Genomic DNA, 15,932 nt, shown 5'->3' with positions numbered 1-15,932 from the left:
ACTGCCAATGCTTGTCTATGGAGATTGCATGGCTGTGTGCTCGACTTTATACACCCGTCAGCAACGGGTGTGGCTGAAATAGCCGAGTCCACTCATTTGAAGGGGTGTCCACACAAAAAAAAGTATGGCCAAAAGTATGTGTGTGTATCTGGGTGTCTGGAAAGCACCCATTGGCTTGCAGGACAAGTTGAACTATGATCAAATAGCTTCCTACTAGATACTAGCTAGCTAAAGACCTTAGTACTTAGATATGAAGGAAAGAGATTAGGAAACATTAGCCTTATAAACATCTGCAATACAATACCACCTCATGTATACCAGTGTACACATTTCTAACATACATGAACTAAAATAAATACCTATTTATTTTATATATATATATATATACATATACATATACACACACACACACACAGTGGGGGGAAAAAGTATTTAGTCAGCCACCAATTGTGCAAGTTCTCCCACTTAAAAAGATAAGAGGCCTGTAATTTTCATCATAGGTACACTTCAACTATGACAGACAAAATTATTTTAAAAAGTCCAGAAAATCACGTTGTAGGATTTTTTATGAATTTATTTGCAAATTATGGTGGAAAATAAGTATTTGGTCAATAACAAAAGTTTCTCAATACTTGTTATATACCCTTTGTTGGCAATGACAGAGGTCAAACGTTTTCTGTAAGTCTTCACAAGGTTTTCACACACTGTTGCTGGTATTTTGGCCCGTTCCTCCATGCAGATCTCCTCTAGAGCAGTGATGTTTTGGGGCTGTTGCTGGGCAACACGAACTTTCAACTCCCTCCAAAGATTTTCTATGGGGTTGAGATCTGGAGACTGGCTAGGCCACTCCAGGACCTTGAAATGCTTCTTACGAAGCCACTCCTTCGTTGCCCGGGCGGTGTGTTTGGGATCATTGTCATGCTGAAAGACCCAGCGACATTTCATCTTCAATGCCCTTGCTGATGGAAGGAGGTTTTCACTCAAAATCTCACTATACATGGCCCCATTCATTCTTTCCTTTACACGGATCAGTCGTCCTGGTCCCTTAGCAGAAAAACAGCCCCAAAGCATGATGTTTCCACCCCCATGCTTCACAGTAGGTATGGTGTTCTTTGGATGCAACTCAGCATTCTTTATCCTCCAAACACAACGAGTTGAGTTTTTACCAAAAAGTTATATTTTGGTTTAATCTGAATCATCCAAATGTTCTCTAGCAAACTTCAGACGGGCCTGGACATGTACTGGCTTAAGCAGGGGGACACGTCTGGCACTGCAGGATTTGAGTCCCTGGCAGCGTAGTGTGTTACTGATGGTCGGCTTTGTTACTTTGGTCCCAGGTCTCTGCAGGTCATTCACTAGGTTCCCCCGTGTGGTTCTGGGATTTTTGCTCACCGTTGTTGTGATCATTTTGACCCCATGGGGTGAGATCTTGCGTGGAGCCACAGATCGAGGGAGATTATCAGTGGTCTTGTATGTCTTCCATTTCCTAATAATTGCACCCACAGTTGATTTCTTCAAACCAAGCTGCTTACCTATTGCAGATTCAGTCTTCCCAGCCTGGTGCAGGTCTACAATTTTGTTTCTGGTGTCCTTTGACAGCTCTTTGGTCTTGGCCATAGTGGAGTTTGGAATGTGACTGTTTGAAGTTGTGGACAGGTGTCTTTTGTACTGATAACAAGTTCAAACAGGTGCCATTAATACAGGTAACGAGTGGAGGACAGAGGAGCCTCTTAAAGAAGTTACAGGTCTGTGAGAGCCAGAAATCTTGCTTGTTTGTAGGTGACCAAATACTTATTTTCCACCATAATTTACAAATAAATTCATAAAAAAATCCTACAATGTGATTTTCTGGAGAGAAAAAAAATTCTAATTTTGTCTGTCATAGTTGAAGTGTACCTATGATGAAAATTACAGGCCTCATCTTTTTAAGTGGGAGAACTTGCACAATTGGTGGCTGACTAAATACTTTTTGCCCCACTGTGTGTGTGTGCGTATACATATATTTAGTTTTAAAATATTTTATTTTACCACCTTTTTCGATCTTGTCTCATCCCTGCTATTCCAACAGGCTTGGGAGAGGCATGCGTCCTCTGAAACATTACCCACCAAACCGCTCTTCTTGTTTTTTTTACCCCTTTTACTCCCTAATTTTCGTGGTATCCAATTGTTTTGGTAGCTACTATCTTGTCTCATCGCTACAACTCCTGTACGGGCTCGGGAGAGACAAAGGTTGAAGGTCCTGGCCCAAACCGTCCCCTAACCCAGACAACGCTGGGCTAATTTTGCACCGCACTATGGGACTCCCGGTCAAGGCCGGTTGGGACACAACCTGGGATCGAACCCGGGTCTGTAGTGACGCCTCAAGCACTGCGACGCAGTGAATCATAGACCGCTGAGCCACTCAGGAGGCCCATGAAGACCCATTTCTAACAAAATTCCCAAGCATGTCAAGTTATCCAGACTCTAGTAGATACAGTACTTGTAAATACAGTGCCTTCCGAAAGTATTCGGCCCCCTTGAACTTTGCGACCTTTTGCCACATTTCAGGCTTCAAACATAAAGATATAAAACTGTATTTTTTTGTGAAGAATCAACAACAAGTGGGACACAATCATGAAGTGGAACGACATTTATTGGACATTTCAAACTTTTTTAACAAATCAAAAACTGAAAAATTGGGCGTGCAAAATTATTCAGCCCCCTTAAGTTAAAACTTTGTAGCGCCACCTTTTGCTGCGATTACAGCTGTAAGTCGCTTGGGGTATGTCTCTATCAGTTTTGCACATCGAGAGACTGACATTTTTTCCCCATTCCTCCTTGCAAAACAGCTCGAGCTCAGGGAGGTTGGATGGAGAGCATTTGTGAACAGCAGTTTTCAGTTCTTTCCACAGATTCTCGATTGGATTCAGGTCTGGACTTTGACTTGGCCATTCTAACACCTGGATATGTTTATTTTTGAACCATTCCATTGTAGATTTTGCTTTATGTTTTGGATCATTGTCTTGTTGGAAGACAAATCTCCGTCCCAGTCTCAGGTCTTTTGCAGACTCCATCAGGTTTTCTTCCAGAATGGTCCTGTATTTGGCTCCATCCATCTTCCCATCAATTTTAACCATCTTCCCTGTCCCTGCTGAAGAAAAGCAGGCCCAAACCATGATGCTGCCACCACCATGTTTGACAGTGGGGATGGTGTGTTCAGCTGTGTTGCTTTTACGCCAAACATAACGTTTTGCATTGTTGCCAAAAAGTTCAATTTTGGTTTCATCTGACCAGAGCACCTTCTTCCACATGTTTAGTGTGTCTCCCAGGTGGCTTGTGGCAAACTTTAAACGACACTTTTTATGGATATCTTTAAGAAATGGCTTTCTTCTTGCCACTCTTCCATAAAGGCCAGATTTGTGCAATATACGACTGATTGTTGTCCTATGGACAGAGTCTCCCACCTCAGCTGTAGATCTCTGCAGTTCATCCAGAGTGATCATGGGCTTCTTGGCTGCATCTCTGATCAGTCTTCTCCTTGTATGAGCTGAAAGTGTAGAGGGACGGCCAGGTCTTGTTAGATTTGCAGTGGTCTGATACTCCTTCCATTTCAATATTATCGCTTGCACAGTGCTCCTTGGGATGTTTAAAGCTTGGGAAATCTTTTTGTATCCAAATCCGGCTTTAAACTTCTTCACAACAGTATCTCGGACCTGCCTGGTGTGTTCCTTGTTCTTCATGATGCTCTCTGCGCTTTTAACGGACCTCTGAGACGATCACAGTGCAGGTGCATTTATACGGAGACTTGATTTCACACAGGTGGATTGTATTTATCATCATTAGTCATTTAGGTCAACATTGGATCATTCAGAGATCCTCACTGAACTTCTGGAGAGAGTTTGCTGCACTGAAAGTAAAGGGGCTGAATAATTTTGCACGCCCAATTTTTCAGTTTTTGATTTGTTAAAAAAATAAACAATAAATGTCGTTCCACTTCATGATTGTGTCCCACTTGTTGTTGATTCTTCACAAAAAAAATACAGTTTTATGTCTTTATGTTTGAAGCCTGAAATGTGGCAAAAGGTCGCAAAGTTCAAGGGGGCCGAATACTTTCGCAAGGCACTGTAGGTTATAAAAATGAGGGCTATCCATGAATATCCCAAATAGTCTCCTGTGTGAGGAGCTTAGGCTGCATTTAAGTAGGCAGCCCAATTCAGATGTTTCTTCCACTAATTGTTATTTTTTACATCTGATCTTTTTCAGAAATGATCTGATTGGTCAAAAGACCAATTAATGGAAAAAAATATCTGAAATTGGTTACCCGTGTAAACGCACCCATAAAAGTATATGGTTAAGACCCATCTGCCATCCACTGAGCACAAATGGAAGAAACTCACATCTGACTGATGAACCTATCAGTTTAGTTTTATTTCATATTTTCAATATAAACCACTGTTGGATGACAGCATGCTTGACTCTACAAACTGTGGAAGAGAAGCATACTTCTTAACAATATTCTCAATTTTGAATCAAACATTAAATAGTAACGCAATAATTGAGATGCTCATTGATGTACATATGACAACATGGCTGGCTATAACCAGTAACATAAAGCAGTGATATGATTCAGTAACATGTGCAGTAAAATTTTGACCAAACTGAAATGCTTTATAAAACAATGGGCCTGTTTCCCAGACACAGATTCAGCCAACTGTTGGACTAAGAAGAATGTTATATGGAGATTCTCCATTCAAAGTGATTATTCAAGGACTACTCTGTATCTGGGAAACTGGTCCAATAGCTTCTCATTAATTAATGTACACCATATGCCAGCAGGTGCAATCTGCTGCTAACAAAATTAATCTTTGTCAATCTACAATCAAGAGATGGACCACTCGCTTCACATTTATTCTCTCATAATTAGGGTTGTTGCAAATTTTGGTAACTTTGCCAGAATTCCTAGGTTTTCCAGTTCTCTCAGTTGGAGGAATCCTGAATTTCCTACTTATTCTCTGAGTCGGGGAATCGTCCAGGTGATTTCTGGAAAACCTTTGGATTTTGGGTAAGTTACCAGAATTTTGCAACCCTACTCATAATGCATATTCGTATTCCTCTGTAGCTAAAGCACTCTCTTATTCTGCAATAGTCCACATTGGTAAGAGACAGAAACCAACCAACCACTAAGTGTGTGATGAGGGATGACACGATAACACTGAGGTGTTGTAAGTAAATACCATCAGATCCCGTGGCATCACTCAGCTAGCTGTGCATGCAAGGCAGGGTTCATTCAACACAGTCAAGACCCAGCTTCAGTTCACTCAGGCCATGGTCGTTTTCATTAGGGCACACCATAACAAAATGTTTTAAAACTTTGTGCAACAGAAAACAAACATGATCGTTTCTTATTTATTGGATAAGTCCAGGTATTACCTTCCAGTTTCAGTCAATTTTCTTCTGCTTGCTGCCGACTGAACACGACCCAGATATTGGCTGAAACAAATTCGTTGATGATACACAGCGTCCTCTCAGCACCAGCCTCATAATACATACGTTTTATTTTATTATTATTTCTTTTTTTACAATGTGTGCATGTTGAAATGTTGGGTTGGAGTGTGGGGAGATGGATATGGGGGAGACATAAGGGTGTATGTAGCGTTGGGTGTAATCTTGCATGCCAGACTTGTATGCAATATTCAGAGACACACTTGTCTGGTTCCACAAGACTATGTTAGGTGAGGAGGGAGGAAATGGGAGAGAGAGGGAGATTAGTGACTCTCGCTGTTAACTGAGGACCCCTCCCCCCGCGGCGAGGACGACCGGGACACCCCCCTTTCAGTGTTGTCAGAACTGGTGTTGCCGCTCTGGCTGTGCTGGTCTGCCGAGGCGGCACTGGAAGGAGTGGAGGCGGGCTTGGTTTTCTCCTTAAAGTCTGTGATTATGACCGTCAGGTCACCCACCGTTACCTCTAGGTGCTGGGCACTGCTCCGGTCCACGTTTTTTAACCTGGGCCTGGGATGGGGACAGAGAAGTATGGATGGATATATAGTAGGTATCGTAAATCCCCTTGGATTTAGTCACATTTTACTGTCTTACAAAGTGGGATTGGAATGTATTTAATTGTAAATTGTCAAAGAACTAGACAAAACTCAAAATATTAAAGACATCTTTCTAATACCGAGTTGCCCGCACGCACCCCCTACACGTAAAATCTAGGCCCAGAATGATACTAGTATTTCAAAATAGTTTCCATGGCAAAAAACGAATACATGAAGCAGACCAATCTTGTGTGGGTCCTTAAAAACCTGCTGTAAAATAGTGTGCTATAGCTTGGAAAATAAATTAAATGCGACTCTGGATGACAACATAATGAGGTTTGTTTCCAACATTAGGGCTGTTTTCCTAAAGAAGTTTCGGCCTTAGTAAAATCGGTGCACAAATTACAAATCAGAGGTGCTAAGTATTCTAACACGGAACCCAAACTGGCTGCGCGAGTGCACCATCGTGAGCTATCGTGCATACATTTATTTTGTCCCCCTACACCAAAGGCGATCACGACACGCAGGTTAAAATATCAAAACAAACTCTGAACCAATGACATTAATTTGGGGACAGGCCGAAAAGCATTAAACATGCATGGCATTTTAGCTAGTTAGCTTGCACTTGCTAGCTAATTTGTCCTGGGATATAAACATTGAGTTGTTATTTTACCTGAAATGCACAAGGTCCTCTACTCCGACAATTAATCCACAAATAAAACGGCCAACTGAATCGTTTCTAGTCATCTCTCCTCCTTCCAGGCTTTTTCATCTTTGAACTTATATGGTGATCGGCATCTAAACTTTCATAGTATTACCACCACAACCGGCAAAACAGTTTGTCTTTCAATCACCCACATGGGTATAACCAATGAGGAGATGGCACGTGGGTACCTGCTTCTATAAACCAATGAGAGATGGGAGAGAGAGGACTTGAAGCGCAATCTGCGTCAGAAATAGGAGTTCTATTTTAGCCCGTGGCATCGTAGACGCTCGTTGGCGCAATAATTGAATAACATGGATTTCTACATTTATTTTGCGGCGCATGCGACGTGTCTGGTCTGGTCTGGTCAGCATGTGAGCCCTAAATCTAAGACATTTTCACATTATTTATGCTCTGCCAAGGTGTTGGTGATCATAGCTAGACAGCAATTTTTAAGTCTTGACATTATAGCAGATTTAAGTCAAAACTAACTTAACCCTGAGTAGTCTCCTTCCTGTCCTGCAGCTCAGTTCGATTGCATCTTTGATTTGTCTGGGTGATTTAATACATCATCCACGCTTCAAGAGATATTCAGTGTCTGATTTGTTATTGTTACCCATCTACCAATCACTGCCCTTTGAGGCTTTTGAATAGCTCCCTGGTATTTTAGTTTAATCTTTGCTTGAAATGCAATGAGGGACTTAGATGTACACTACCGTTCAAAGGTTTACGGTCACTTAGAAATGTCCTTGTTAAAAAAAAAACCCACAAAGAAACGTTTTTTTGTCCATTAAAATATCCTCAAATTGATCAGAAATACAGTGTAGACATTGTTAACGTTGTAAATTACTATTGTAGCTGGAAACTGCTGATTTTTTATGGATTATCTACATACGTGTACAAAGGCCCATTATCAGCAACCATCACTCCTGTGTTCCAATGGCACGTTGTGTTAGCTAATCCAAGTGTACAATTTTAAAAAGGCTAAGTGATCATTAGAAAACCCTTTTGCAATTATGTTAGCACAGCTAAAAACTGTTGTTCTGATTAAAGAAGCAATAAAACTGGCCTTCTTTAGACTAGTTGAGTATCTGGAGCATGATTTTGATTACAGGTTCAAAATGGCAAGAAACAAGGTACTTTCTTCTGAAACTTGTCAGTCTATTCTTGTTCTGAGAAATGAAGGCTATTCCATGCGAGAAGTTGCCAAGAAACTGAGGATCTCGTACAGACGCCTCACAAGTCCTCAACTTCGAGCTTCATTAAATAGTACACTCAAAACACCAGTCTCAACGTCAACAGTGAAGAGGCGACTCCAGGATGCTGGCCTTCTAGGCTGAGTTGCAAGGCAAAAGACATATCTCAGACAGGCCAATAAAAAGAAAAGATGGGCAAAAGAACAGACACTGAACAGAGGAACTCTGCCTGGAAGGCCAGCATCCCGGAGTCACCTCTTCACTGTTGACATTGAGACTGGTGTTTTGCGTGTACTATTTAACGAAGCTGCCAGTTGAGGACTTGTGACGTATCCGTTTCTCAAACTAGACACTGAAATGACTTGTCCTCTTGCTCAGTTGTGCACCGGGGCCTCCCACTCCTCTTTCTATTCCGGTTAGAGCCAGTTTGCGCTGTTCTGTGAAGGGTGTAGTACACAGCGCTGTACGAGATCTTCATTTTCTTGTCAATTTCTCGCATGGTATAGCCTTCATTTCTCAGAACAAGAATAGACTGACAAGTTTCAGGAGAAAGTACCTTGTTTCTGGCCATTTTGAGCCTGTAATCGAAACAACTGATCCTGCAGATACTCATCTAGTCCAAAGACGGACAGTTTTATTACTTCTTTAATCAAAACAACACTTTTCAGTTGTGCTAACATAATTGCAAAAGGGTTTTATAATGATCAATTAGCCGTTAAAAAATGATAAACTTGGATTAGCTAACACAACGTGCCATTGGACCACAGAAGTGATGGTTGCTGGTAATAAGTCTATGTAGATATTCCATTAAAAAAAATTCTGCCATTTCCAGCTACAATAGTTATTTACAACATGAACAATGTCTACACTGTATTTCTGATCAATTTCCTGTTATTTTAATGGACAACAAAAAAAAGGGAGGATTTTCTTTCAAAAACAAGGACATTTCTAAGTGACCCCAAACTTTTGATCTGTAGTGTATGTATCGGGATGTCATTTGTTTAATCCGGATCTAATTTAGGCTTGCCTGAACAAAGAGGGTGAATACTTAAGCAAAGTCTATATAGCTGTTATAAAAATAAATAAATATTAGTACACACTTTGTGAATGTTCTTTTCACTTCCACATTATAGTGTATCTTTATTCGCTCCTTTTCTGTGTTTCTTTTCCGAGAACTCCTTATGGTCACTGTTGCCATATTTTGATTTCTCACGCTCCCTGTCCTTCTTGTGGTCCTTGTGTTTTTTATCCTTGTACTTATCTTTATGCTTTATCAATAAATAAAAACAATCTATTTCAATCCCACTTTGTAACGCAACAAAATGTGAAAAAAATACAGAGGGGGTAAATACTGATACCCACTGTATATTGTCATTAATAGAACAGGATGAGAGTCAATAGTATGGCTAGTAGGATAGTCACTTGGAACCTGTTAATTATTTTTGATAGAATGTAATAATCATAATAAAATGAGACGATTAAAATATTTGCCAACCTTCATAGTATCTTTGCGAATATGTTGTTCAAACAATTCCCTCCTTACCTCGTCTTCTTGTGGCTGTTCTTTTTCTGTGTTGGTTCCTTTTCACTCTTCTCTTTCTCCGATTTCTCCTTTTTCTCTTTTTTGGGTTGTGTGGGTGAAGCAAACTGTGCAGTGACTTGCTGGGCAACCATTTGGGAGACAGGACGAGGCTTTCTAGAAACAGATTAGTGATTATTAATATTGGATATTAGGCAATGAGCAGCAGGTACATACATATATGCACTGCATATTTATGCACACTGTGACTCGTTTTTCTAGATTTCTAGTGTATGATGAATTGTATGTATGAGGGAAAAACTATCATAAGGAAGCACACTGCACATAGACAAATGCTGCATAGCGACAACATATTGAGGGTACAGGAATGCATACACCTGACATTTGTGCTCAGTGGGTTAAGTTCTGTGCATGGCTCCGGACATCTTGAGAAATGTTCATTGATAAAAACAACATTTGACACAATCGGTCAGACGAACTACACCATAGCATCTGTCGAATAATGTCCCCATAATAGAAATGTATCACTCAAAACAACCACTTGAATTTAGGCAACAATTAGAATGATTTATGAATAATCTGCACAATAGGTTTACATCCAAAAGTCAAACTGTCTGGACATCATCTTTGATCTTCTTCCAAGTCATCACTAGTTACCACAGCCACAAAGTTATAAACCAGCATATTTCTTTAATATATGTTCTTAAAATGTGATTTTAAACCTAATCTCAACCACACTGCTAACCTCAAATAAAGACCAAAAAGCAAATGTTTCATAAATTGTTAAGATTTAGACTTGTGGCTGTGGGATCTAGTGGAAACCCTTCTTACCGTGTTGACGTTCCCTTTCTGACATCGCACATCATACACTTGAAAGCTTCGGCAGTGTTCCTGAAAGTACATACGCTACAGTCCCAGTAGGCATCGTCAGAAGAGGGCTTGGGTTGCCGCTTCGGCCTTCAAAACACACACACACACACACACACACACACACACACACACACACACACACACACACACACGATAAGGGGAGCGACACTGTCAGCATAGCCATTTTAGGTAACATTCATTGATGTGTATTTGTACAAAAACACAACAATACAAATGACTCATTTGAGCCGCATGGTCAGATTTACGAGGTAAAACTCTTCTATTTGACACACGGTGGCCCCGGCATAAAAGAGCCAGTCAGCCGCCATGAAGCTACAATGTAGCTAGCGCTACGCATCCATTGGTCGTATCCTATGTTTACAAGTGTTCATCACATTTTCTGGTCATTTTTCTAGATAAATATGTAATTTTACCTTGTGGGGCTCTTCTTGTCTCCCATCCTATAAAACCTTTATTTGTTTGAACTCAATATAGATTAATTTGACGGGGAAATTACCAACGCCGCTCTCTGCTGTCGTAGAACTCCAGTGGAAGGATGATGATGATCACGTGGCAACGCCTACCCAATCACTCTCTCAAGGCACTCAAAGTACCCCTCGCCGACGCACTCTAAACGTACCGGTCCCGCCCATCACACGTTTTTATTGGTTGAGATGCATTCGCATTACCCACGCTCGACACAACGTAACATGTTTGTGCAGCGTTCCCAAAAACGGGGAACTCAGAAACATCTAATTTCCGACTTCAGATTGCTGAAGACATCTGGGAACTAGATTTTTAAAAAAAACAGTTCCAACTGCGAAAATTCGTTTCAAATGGTCATCCATCTCGGAATTCCAACTCCGGACCTCAGGCCTCTTTCTCGAGCTCCAACCTGAAAATCACAGAAGTCATGATTTCACCTCGTATTTTTCCGAGTCCCCGGTTATCTTGAACAAGCCATGAGTTATGTACTTTGCTAAATATGCATTTCGAACGTATAATTACAATTCCATATATTTTTAAACACTTTTAAAAGTTTCATAAAATAAGAAAAAAAGTATCAGCTTGCCCAAAAAATGAAAAATGCTAGTTTGCCACACTAACTAGCTAATTAACAGTCTAACATTACATCACAGGTTTACAGAATAACGTATAACAATACACACAATTGTTTTCTAATCTATTTTTGGGTAAATCATTTTTGTTGACTGTAAAAACGTTTTATACATGCTTTTCACACGTTGAAATGTTTTGTTTACTCCGTTGCCATGGTCACGGTGCTCGTCGTCCTCGGTGTTGAGTTTGCGGTTTGCCTTCAAAATAAAAGTCCCCAATTGAAAGCATCGCAAACCGACACATAGAGCGTAATCGTGCCATATTTGGACTAGACAATGTTAAACAAGTTTGGAATGTTGTTACATAATTTTTTTATAATTACATACAGTAATTAACTAGTTTGACAATGGACAGTCATCTGTCATTGGCTGTTTGGGAACTGACGGCAACATTGTATTGACGCTTACAATGAGTCTGAACAAAATGTATGGCGTTTATTCTTTTAATTTCTTCAAAACAGCAAAACTATTTATTGGGATTGCATAGGATACTATAAATAGCAAGACTAAACAAACAAGAAATGTGTGTGTCAGTGAGTGAGTGAGAGTGAGACTGTGTGTGACATGACAGTGTTCATGATGTGGCCTTACTTTAAAAAGCACATGCTGTCCTTTACTTGGTTTTGTGACAGCAACCCTCCAAATGACTCCTGAGTCTTGCATCTTCTGTAGCCACTCTTTAAATTGACTTACTCCTTCATTACGTACATTAAAATGATCAACAACAATATTTGTATTAACTACAACTATAATTAAAACATTCAGCATTCCATTAATCAGTTGGTGGGGGGGGGGGGGGGTACCCATAGGTGTGCGGATGAGGGTTTTCTTTTTGACGGTACCAAAGATGTTTATAACTAACCCAAGACAGTTAATCTGTGTCGTTTACAGTGGGAACAAATAAAGCATACTGGGCAGAACAAGCAAGGAGGTAGGTAAAGCCAAGCACAAGCTAGCGAGGTCCTATTTGGGCTTTTTAGCATGTATTTGCATATTTCCGTTAGGGAACGCCTCCTTTGTGAAGTATCTGTGTGGACAAACTCAATTTGACCTGCTAGTCTTTCTAAACAACGCAATTTTATAAAACTGTGTAGAATGCCTCTCCCATTGGACTTCCTCTCACTACCACATAGTCCCTGTGATGTATCTGGGTTAAAGCCCTTCTGTCTGTTAACCCGCTTTTGACCGCACACGCCTGGCTGAGGCTCTCTGACTCTATCCAATCACCACACTCATGCTGTTGACCAATGACGAAATGGTGTTTCGGCTAACTCGTTTCGGGGGAAAAGACGAATTCTGTAACGAAAGTTGGCGGTTTGAGTTTTGAAGTTGAGTCTTTGCCCGGCAAAGGATATATAAGTTATCATGTACGAGCTTTTGTGCCGAATACATTACAGTTGTCAAGCTTATGGGCATGTGGCAGCAGTGTGTAGGAGGCAATCTGCTAGGTGTGAGAAGTGTGCAGAAGATATTGATATGCCATGCATGAGACAAAGGAATGTGTAGCGGTATGTGTTAATTGTAGGGGCGCCCATGGGGCTGGGGATCAGAAATGTTCAGTGCGAGAGGCAGGTTCATGTTTCCAGGGTTAGAGTAGTGCAGAAGTTGTCAAATGCTGAGGCAATGAAGAATGTAGAGGGAGATGGGAGGGATCCTGCAAAGATTTCTACCAGTACAGAAGGATAAACCAACAAGTGATTTAAAAAAAAAACTTTATTTAACTAGGCAAGTCAGTTAAGAACAAATTCTTATGTACAATGACAGCCTACCAGGGAACAGTGGGTTAACTGCGGAGTATGATGTTTATTTATTTATTATAAAAAATAAATACAATTGTGAGTATAGTGTTAGATGGTAGGGTATTTGTTTATTTTATTATTATATATATTTTTATTCAAGCTAAGTATAAGAGTGTTAAACTTTGGACACCAACCGCCGCCGAAGACAAAAAGGTCGAAGAAGAAGATAGGCGGCGGTAAACCCCGCGTAACATACTGCACTCCGCCAATCAAACACCGACGAGGAAGAGGTTGAATTTTACTCGTGGTGTTTGTTGTCAAATGTTGCACATGCAGAAAGGGTTGGAACTGTATAAAAAAATCAACCACTTTATCGCAAAAAGTGCAAAACTACCTTTTAATACACAGAGCACGTTCAACTGGTAAGTTCGTTTTCCCTAGCAACAACAGCTTCAGTGTACGCTAGCTAGCATTGGACAGCATCTCTTTGCAAGCTAGCTAGGCTAACTTCAGTATCTATCCAATTGTTTGTACATTACTAGCTAGACACTATCATTGCAATTGACTTGGGATGTTCATATAGAAGCATTATTAATCGTCAGGGTCGTATTCATTACACAGACTCTGTTGCGAAACGTTTCTTAAACGGAAGCAAACGTAATTAAACGGAGGGCCCTAGCTGCCTGAATTCTGTCGTTAGAAATTGTGTGCCCCAATTATTAACGTTACACCCCAGCGGTAATTCAGGTAGGTCCTTCTGTTTAAGAGACGTCGTAATGCATATGCCCCAGTTGATTTTGTTTTACATGTGCAATTTTTCGTTCTGTGTCTTGTATCCTAGTTTTTGAATATCAACCACATTTGTGTCACTACACCCCATAGACAACTCAATAATTCCTAAATATTCATCAATATTTGCAGGTTTTACATTCTCCAAGTCCCACATCGAGGAGCCCTTCAGCAACTTGGAGTAAGTTAGCTACAGCTCTCCCACACTCCACTACAGTAACTGAAAAATCAGTGTGCACAATATGAAGGGACAGTCATACTGTAACCCTGATGCCTAGCTCAGATACTTTCATAGTTTGATTTGCGATCTGTTTGTCAGAGTATAAACGTTACTTAAGTCTCCCTAGTGCACACACTACACTGCCTGTACCCACTGCACAAAGTTACTATCTAATGAGGCATTCATGTGCTTGTGGGAAACTGGGTATTCCGACATGATTGTGTTTAGTTGCTTTTGAGGTCGGACCAATTCTTCAACCAATAGGATTTTAGCTAGCTTGATCTCAGTGCAAACTCGGTCTCCTACTTAACAGTTCACAGGTGAAACGTCAAGGATTTAGTTGCCGACTTTAGGATTACAGCTTCTTGTCACACAAGTAGGGCTGTCGTGGTGACCGTATTGCCCTATTCATGATCAAACATTGAATAAGTAAATCTTTGAAAGTTTAAGTTTTTTTTAATGAGAGAGATACAAATCTAATGAGAAATTTGAACAAACCTTACAGTTGAGCAAAGTATTTAAACAAATTATGCATGCATTCAAGTCTGGAAAAAAATCCCTCCTTGCCATTACGAACCAAACAACTAAAAGCCTAATCCTACTCACTGATATATCTTGAAAGCATTAAGACAAATTAAAGTTATGAAGAGTATTTTCCAAATTATTCCTATAAAGTGTTTATTGTCCTGAAGTTGCAGCTTTCTATGGGAATAATTATGAAAGTTGGATTCTATGCTATACTCATTCACATATTTATTTTGAGTGACAAATAGGGAGGCTTGAAGTACGGGGGTGGCAGCATCCTGTTGTGTGGGTGCCTTGCTGCAGGAGGGGGGACTGGTGCACTTCACAAAATAGATAGCATCATGAGGAAGGAAATTTATGTGGATATATTGAAACAATATCTCAAGACATCAGTCAGGAATTTAAAGCTTGGTCGCAAATGGTTCTTCCACATGGACAATGACCCCAAGCATACTTCTAATATTGTGGCAAAATGGCTTAAGGACAACAAAGTCAAGGTATTGGAGTGGCCATCACAAAGCCCTGACCTCAATTCTATAGAAAATTTGTGGGCAGAACTGAAAAGGTGTGTGAGAGCAAGGAGGCCTTCAAACCTGACTCAGTTACACCAGCTCTGTCAGGTGGAATGGGCCAAAATTCACCCAACTTATTGTGGGAAGCTTGTGGAAGGCTACCTGAAATGTTTGACCCAAGTTAAACAATTTATAGGTAATGCTACCGAATACTAATTGAGTGTATGAACACTTCTGACCCACTGGGAATGTGATGAAAGAAATAAAAGCTGAAACAAATCATTCTCTAAACTATTATTCTGACGTTTCACATTCTTCAAATAAAGTGGTGATCCTAACTGACCTAAGACAGGGAGTTTTTACTTGGATTGAATGTCAGGAATTGTGAAAAACTGAGTTGAAATGTATTTGTCTAAGGTGTATGTAAAACCTCCAATTTCCACTGTATGTTCTGCCACAAGAAGTGAAATTGAGCAAACAATGCCAAGATGGAAAAATCTAATGAGAAGAAAATAAAAAAAAACTTTGGCTACAGCTGAGTAAAGCTTGCGAAAAAGATTATGCGTTGTTGGCCTATATCCATATTATTCTAGCAACATGCAGCCTACCTTCAACACCTATAGTAGCCTAAGCCTAATAAGGGAGGAGGCGAAAATGTGAATCCGTTTATAATGATCCAGTTCTGAGGACAGCCGAGTTGCTCTGC

The 15,932-nt window shown here is 40.4% G+C and overlaps 2 protein-coding genes across 4 annotated transcripts in view; one reads left to right on the top strand and one right to left on the bottom strand.

Moving 5' to 3' along the window:
* Nucleotides 1-4,388: 4,388 nt before the first annotated feature.
* Nucleotides 4,389-11,555, bottom strand: LOC110524623 (YY1-associated factor 2). Its single transcript, XM_021604462.3, has 4 exons — nt 10,758-11,555; nt 10,285-10,410; nt 9,457-9,609; nt 4,389-5,988 (listed from the first exon to the last, which is right to left on the bottom strand). The coding sequence occupies exons 1-4, from the start codon at nt 10,781-10,783 to the stop codon at nt 5,745-5,747; spliced, it is 549 nt and encodes a 182-aa protein (XP_021460137.1). The 5' UTR covers nt 10,784-11,555; the 3' UTR covers nt 4,389-5,744.
* Nucleotides 11,556-12,472: 917 nt separating this feature from the next.
* The window catches only part of LOC110524618 (periphilin-1), a 33,885-nt gene continuing 30,425 nt past the window's right edge, over nt 12,473-15,932 (top strand). For all 3 annotated transcript variants that reach the window (XR_016495845.1, XR_016495847.1, XM_021604448.3), the window contains exons 1-2: nt 12,473-13,602; nt 14,102-14,150. Coding sequence is in view for 1 of the 3 variants with exons in the window: in XM_021604448.3 (XP_021460123.2) it covers nt 14,150 (1 nt within the window). In the remaining 2 variants the exon portion in view is untranslated. The remainder of the gene's footprint in view (nt 13,603-14,101; nt 14,151-15,932) is intronic.

This window comes from Oncorhynchus mykiss, chromosome 1, assembly GCF_057628025.1.
Source record: "Oncorhynchus mykiss isolate SJ-2025 chromosome 1, ASM5762802v1, whole genome shotgun sequence".
Lineage (NCBI taxonomy): Eukaryota > Metazoa > Chordata > Actinopteri > Salmoniformes > Salmonidae > Oncorhynchus > Oncorhynchus mykiss.
The sequence above is the reverse complement of the archived record's forward strand: the minus strand, read 5'-3'. Positions and strand labels throughout refer to the sequence as shown.

Bases quoted from the DNA above. Each gene is read 5' to 3' on its own strand.
- LOC110524623 (XM_021604462.3), bottom strand. From the start codon at position 10,783: ATGGGAGACAAGAAGAGCCCCACAAG. The intron at 10,411-10,757 runs GTAAAATTACAT...TGTGTTTTGAAG, and splicing joins GACAAGAAGAGCCCCACAAG to GCCGAAGCGGCAACCCAAGC. The intron at 5,989-9,456 runs GTAAGGAGGGAA...TCCCCATCCCAG, and splicing joins AACAGCCACAAGAAGACGAG to GCCCAGGTTAAAAAACGTGG.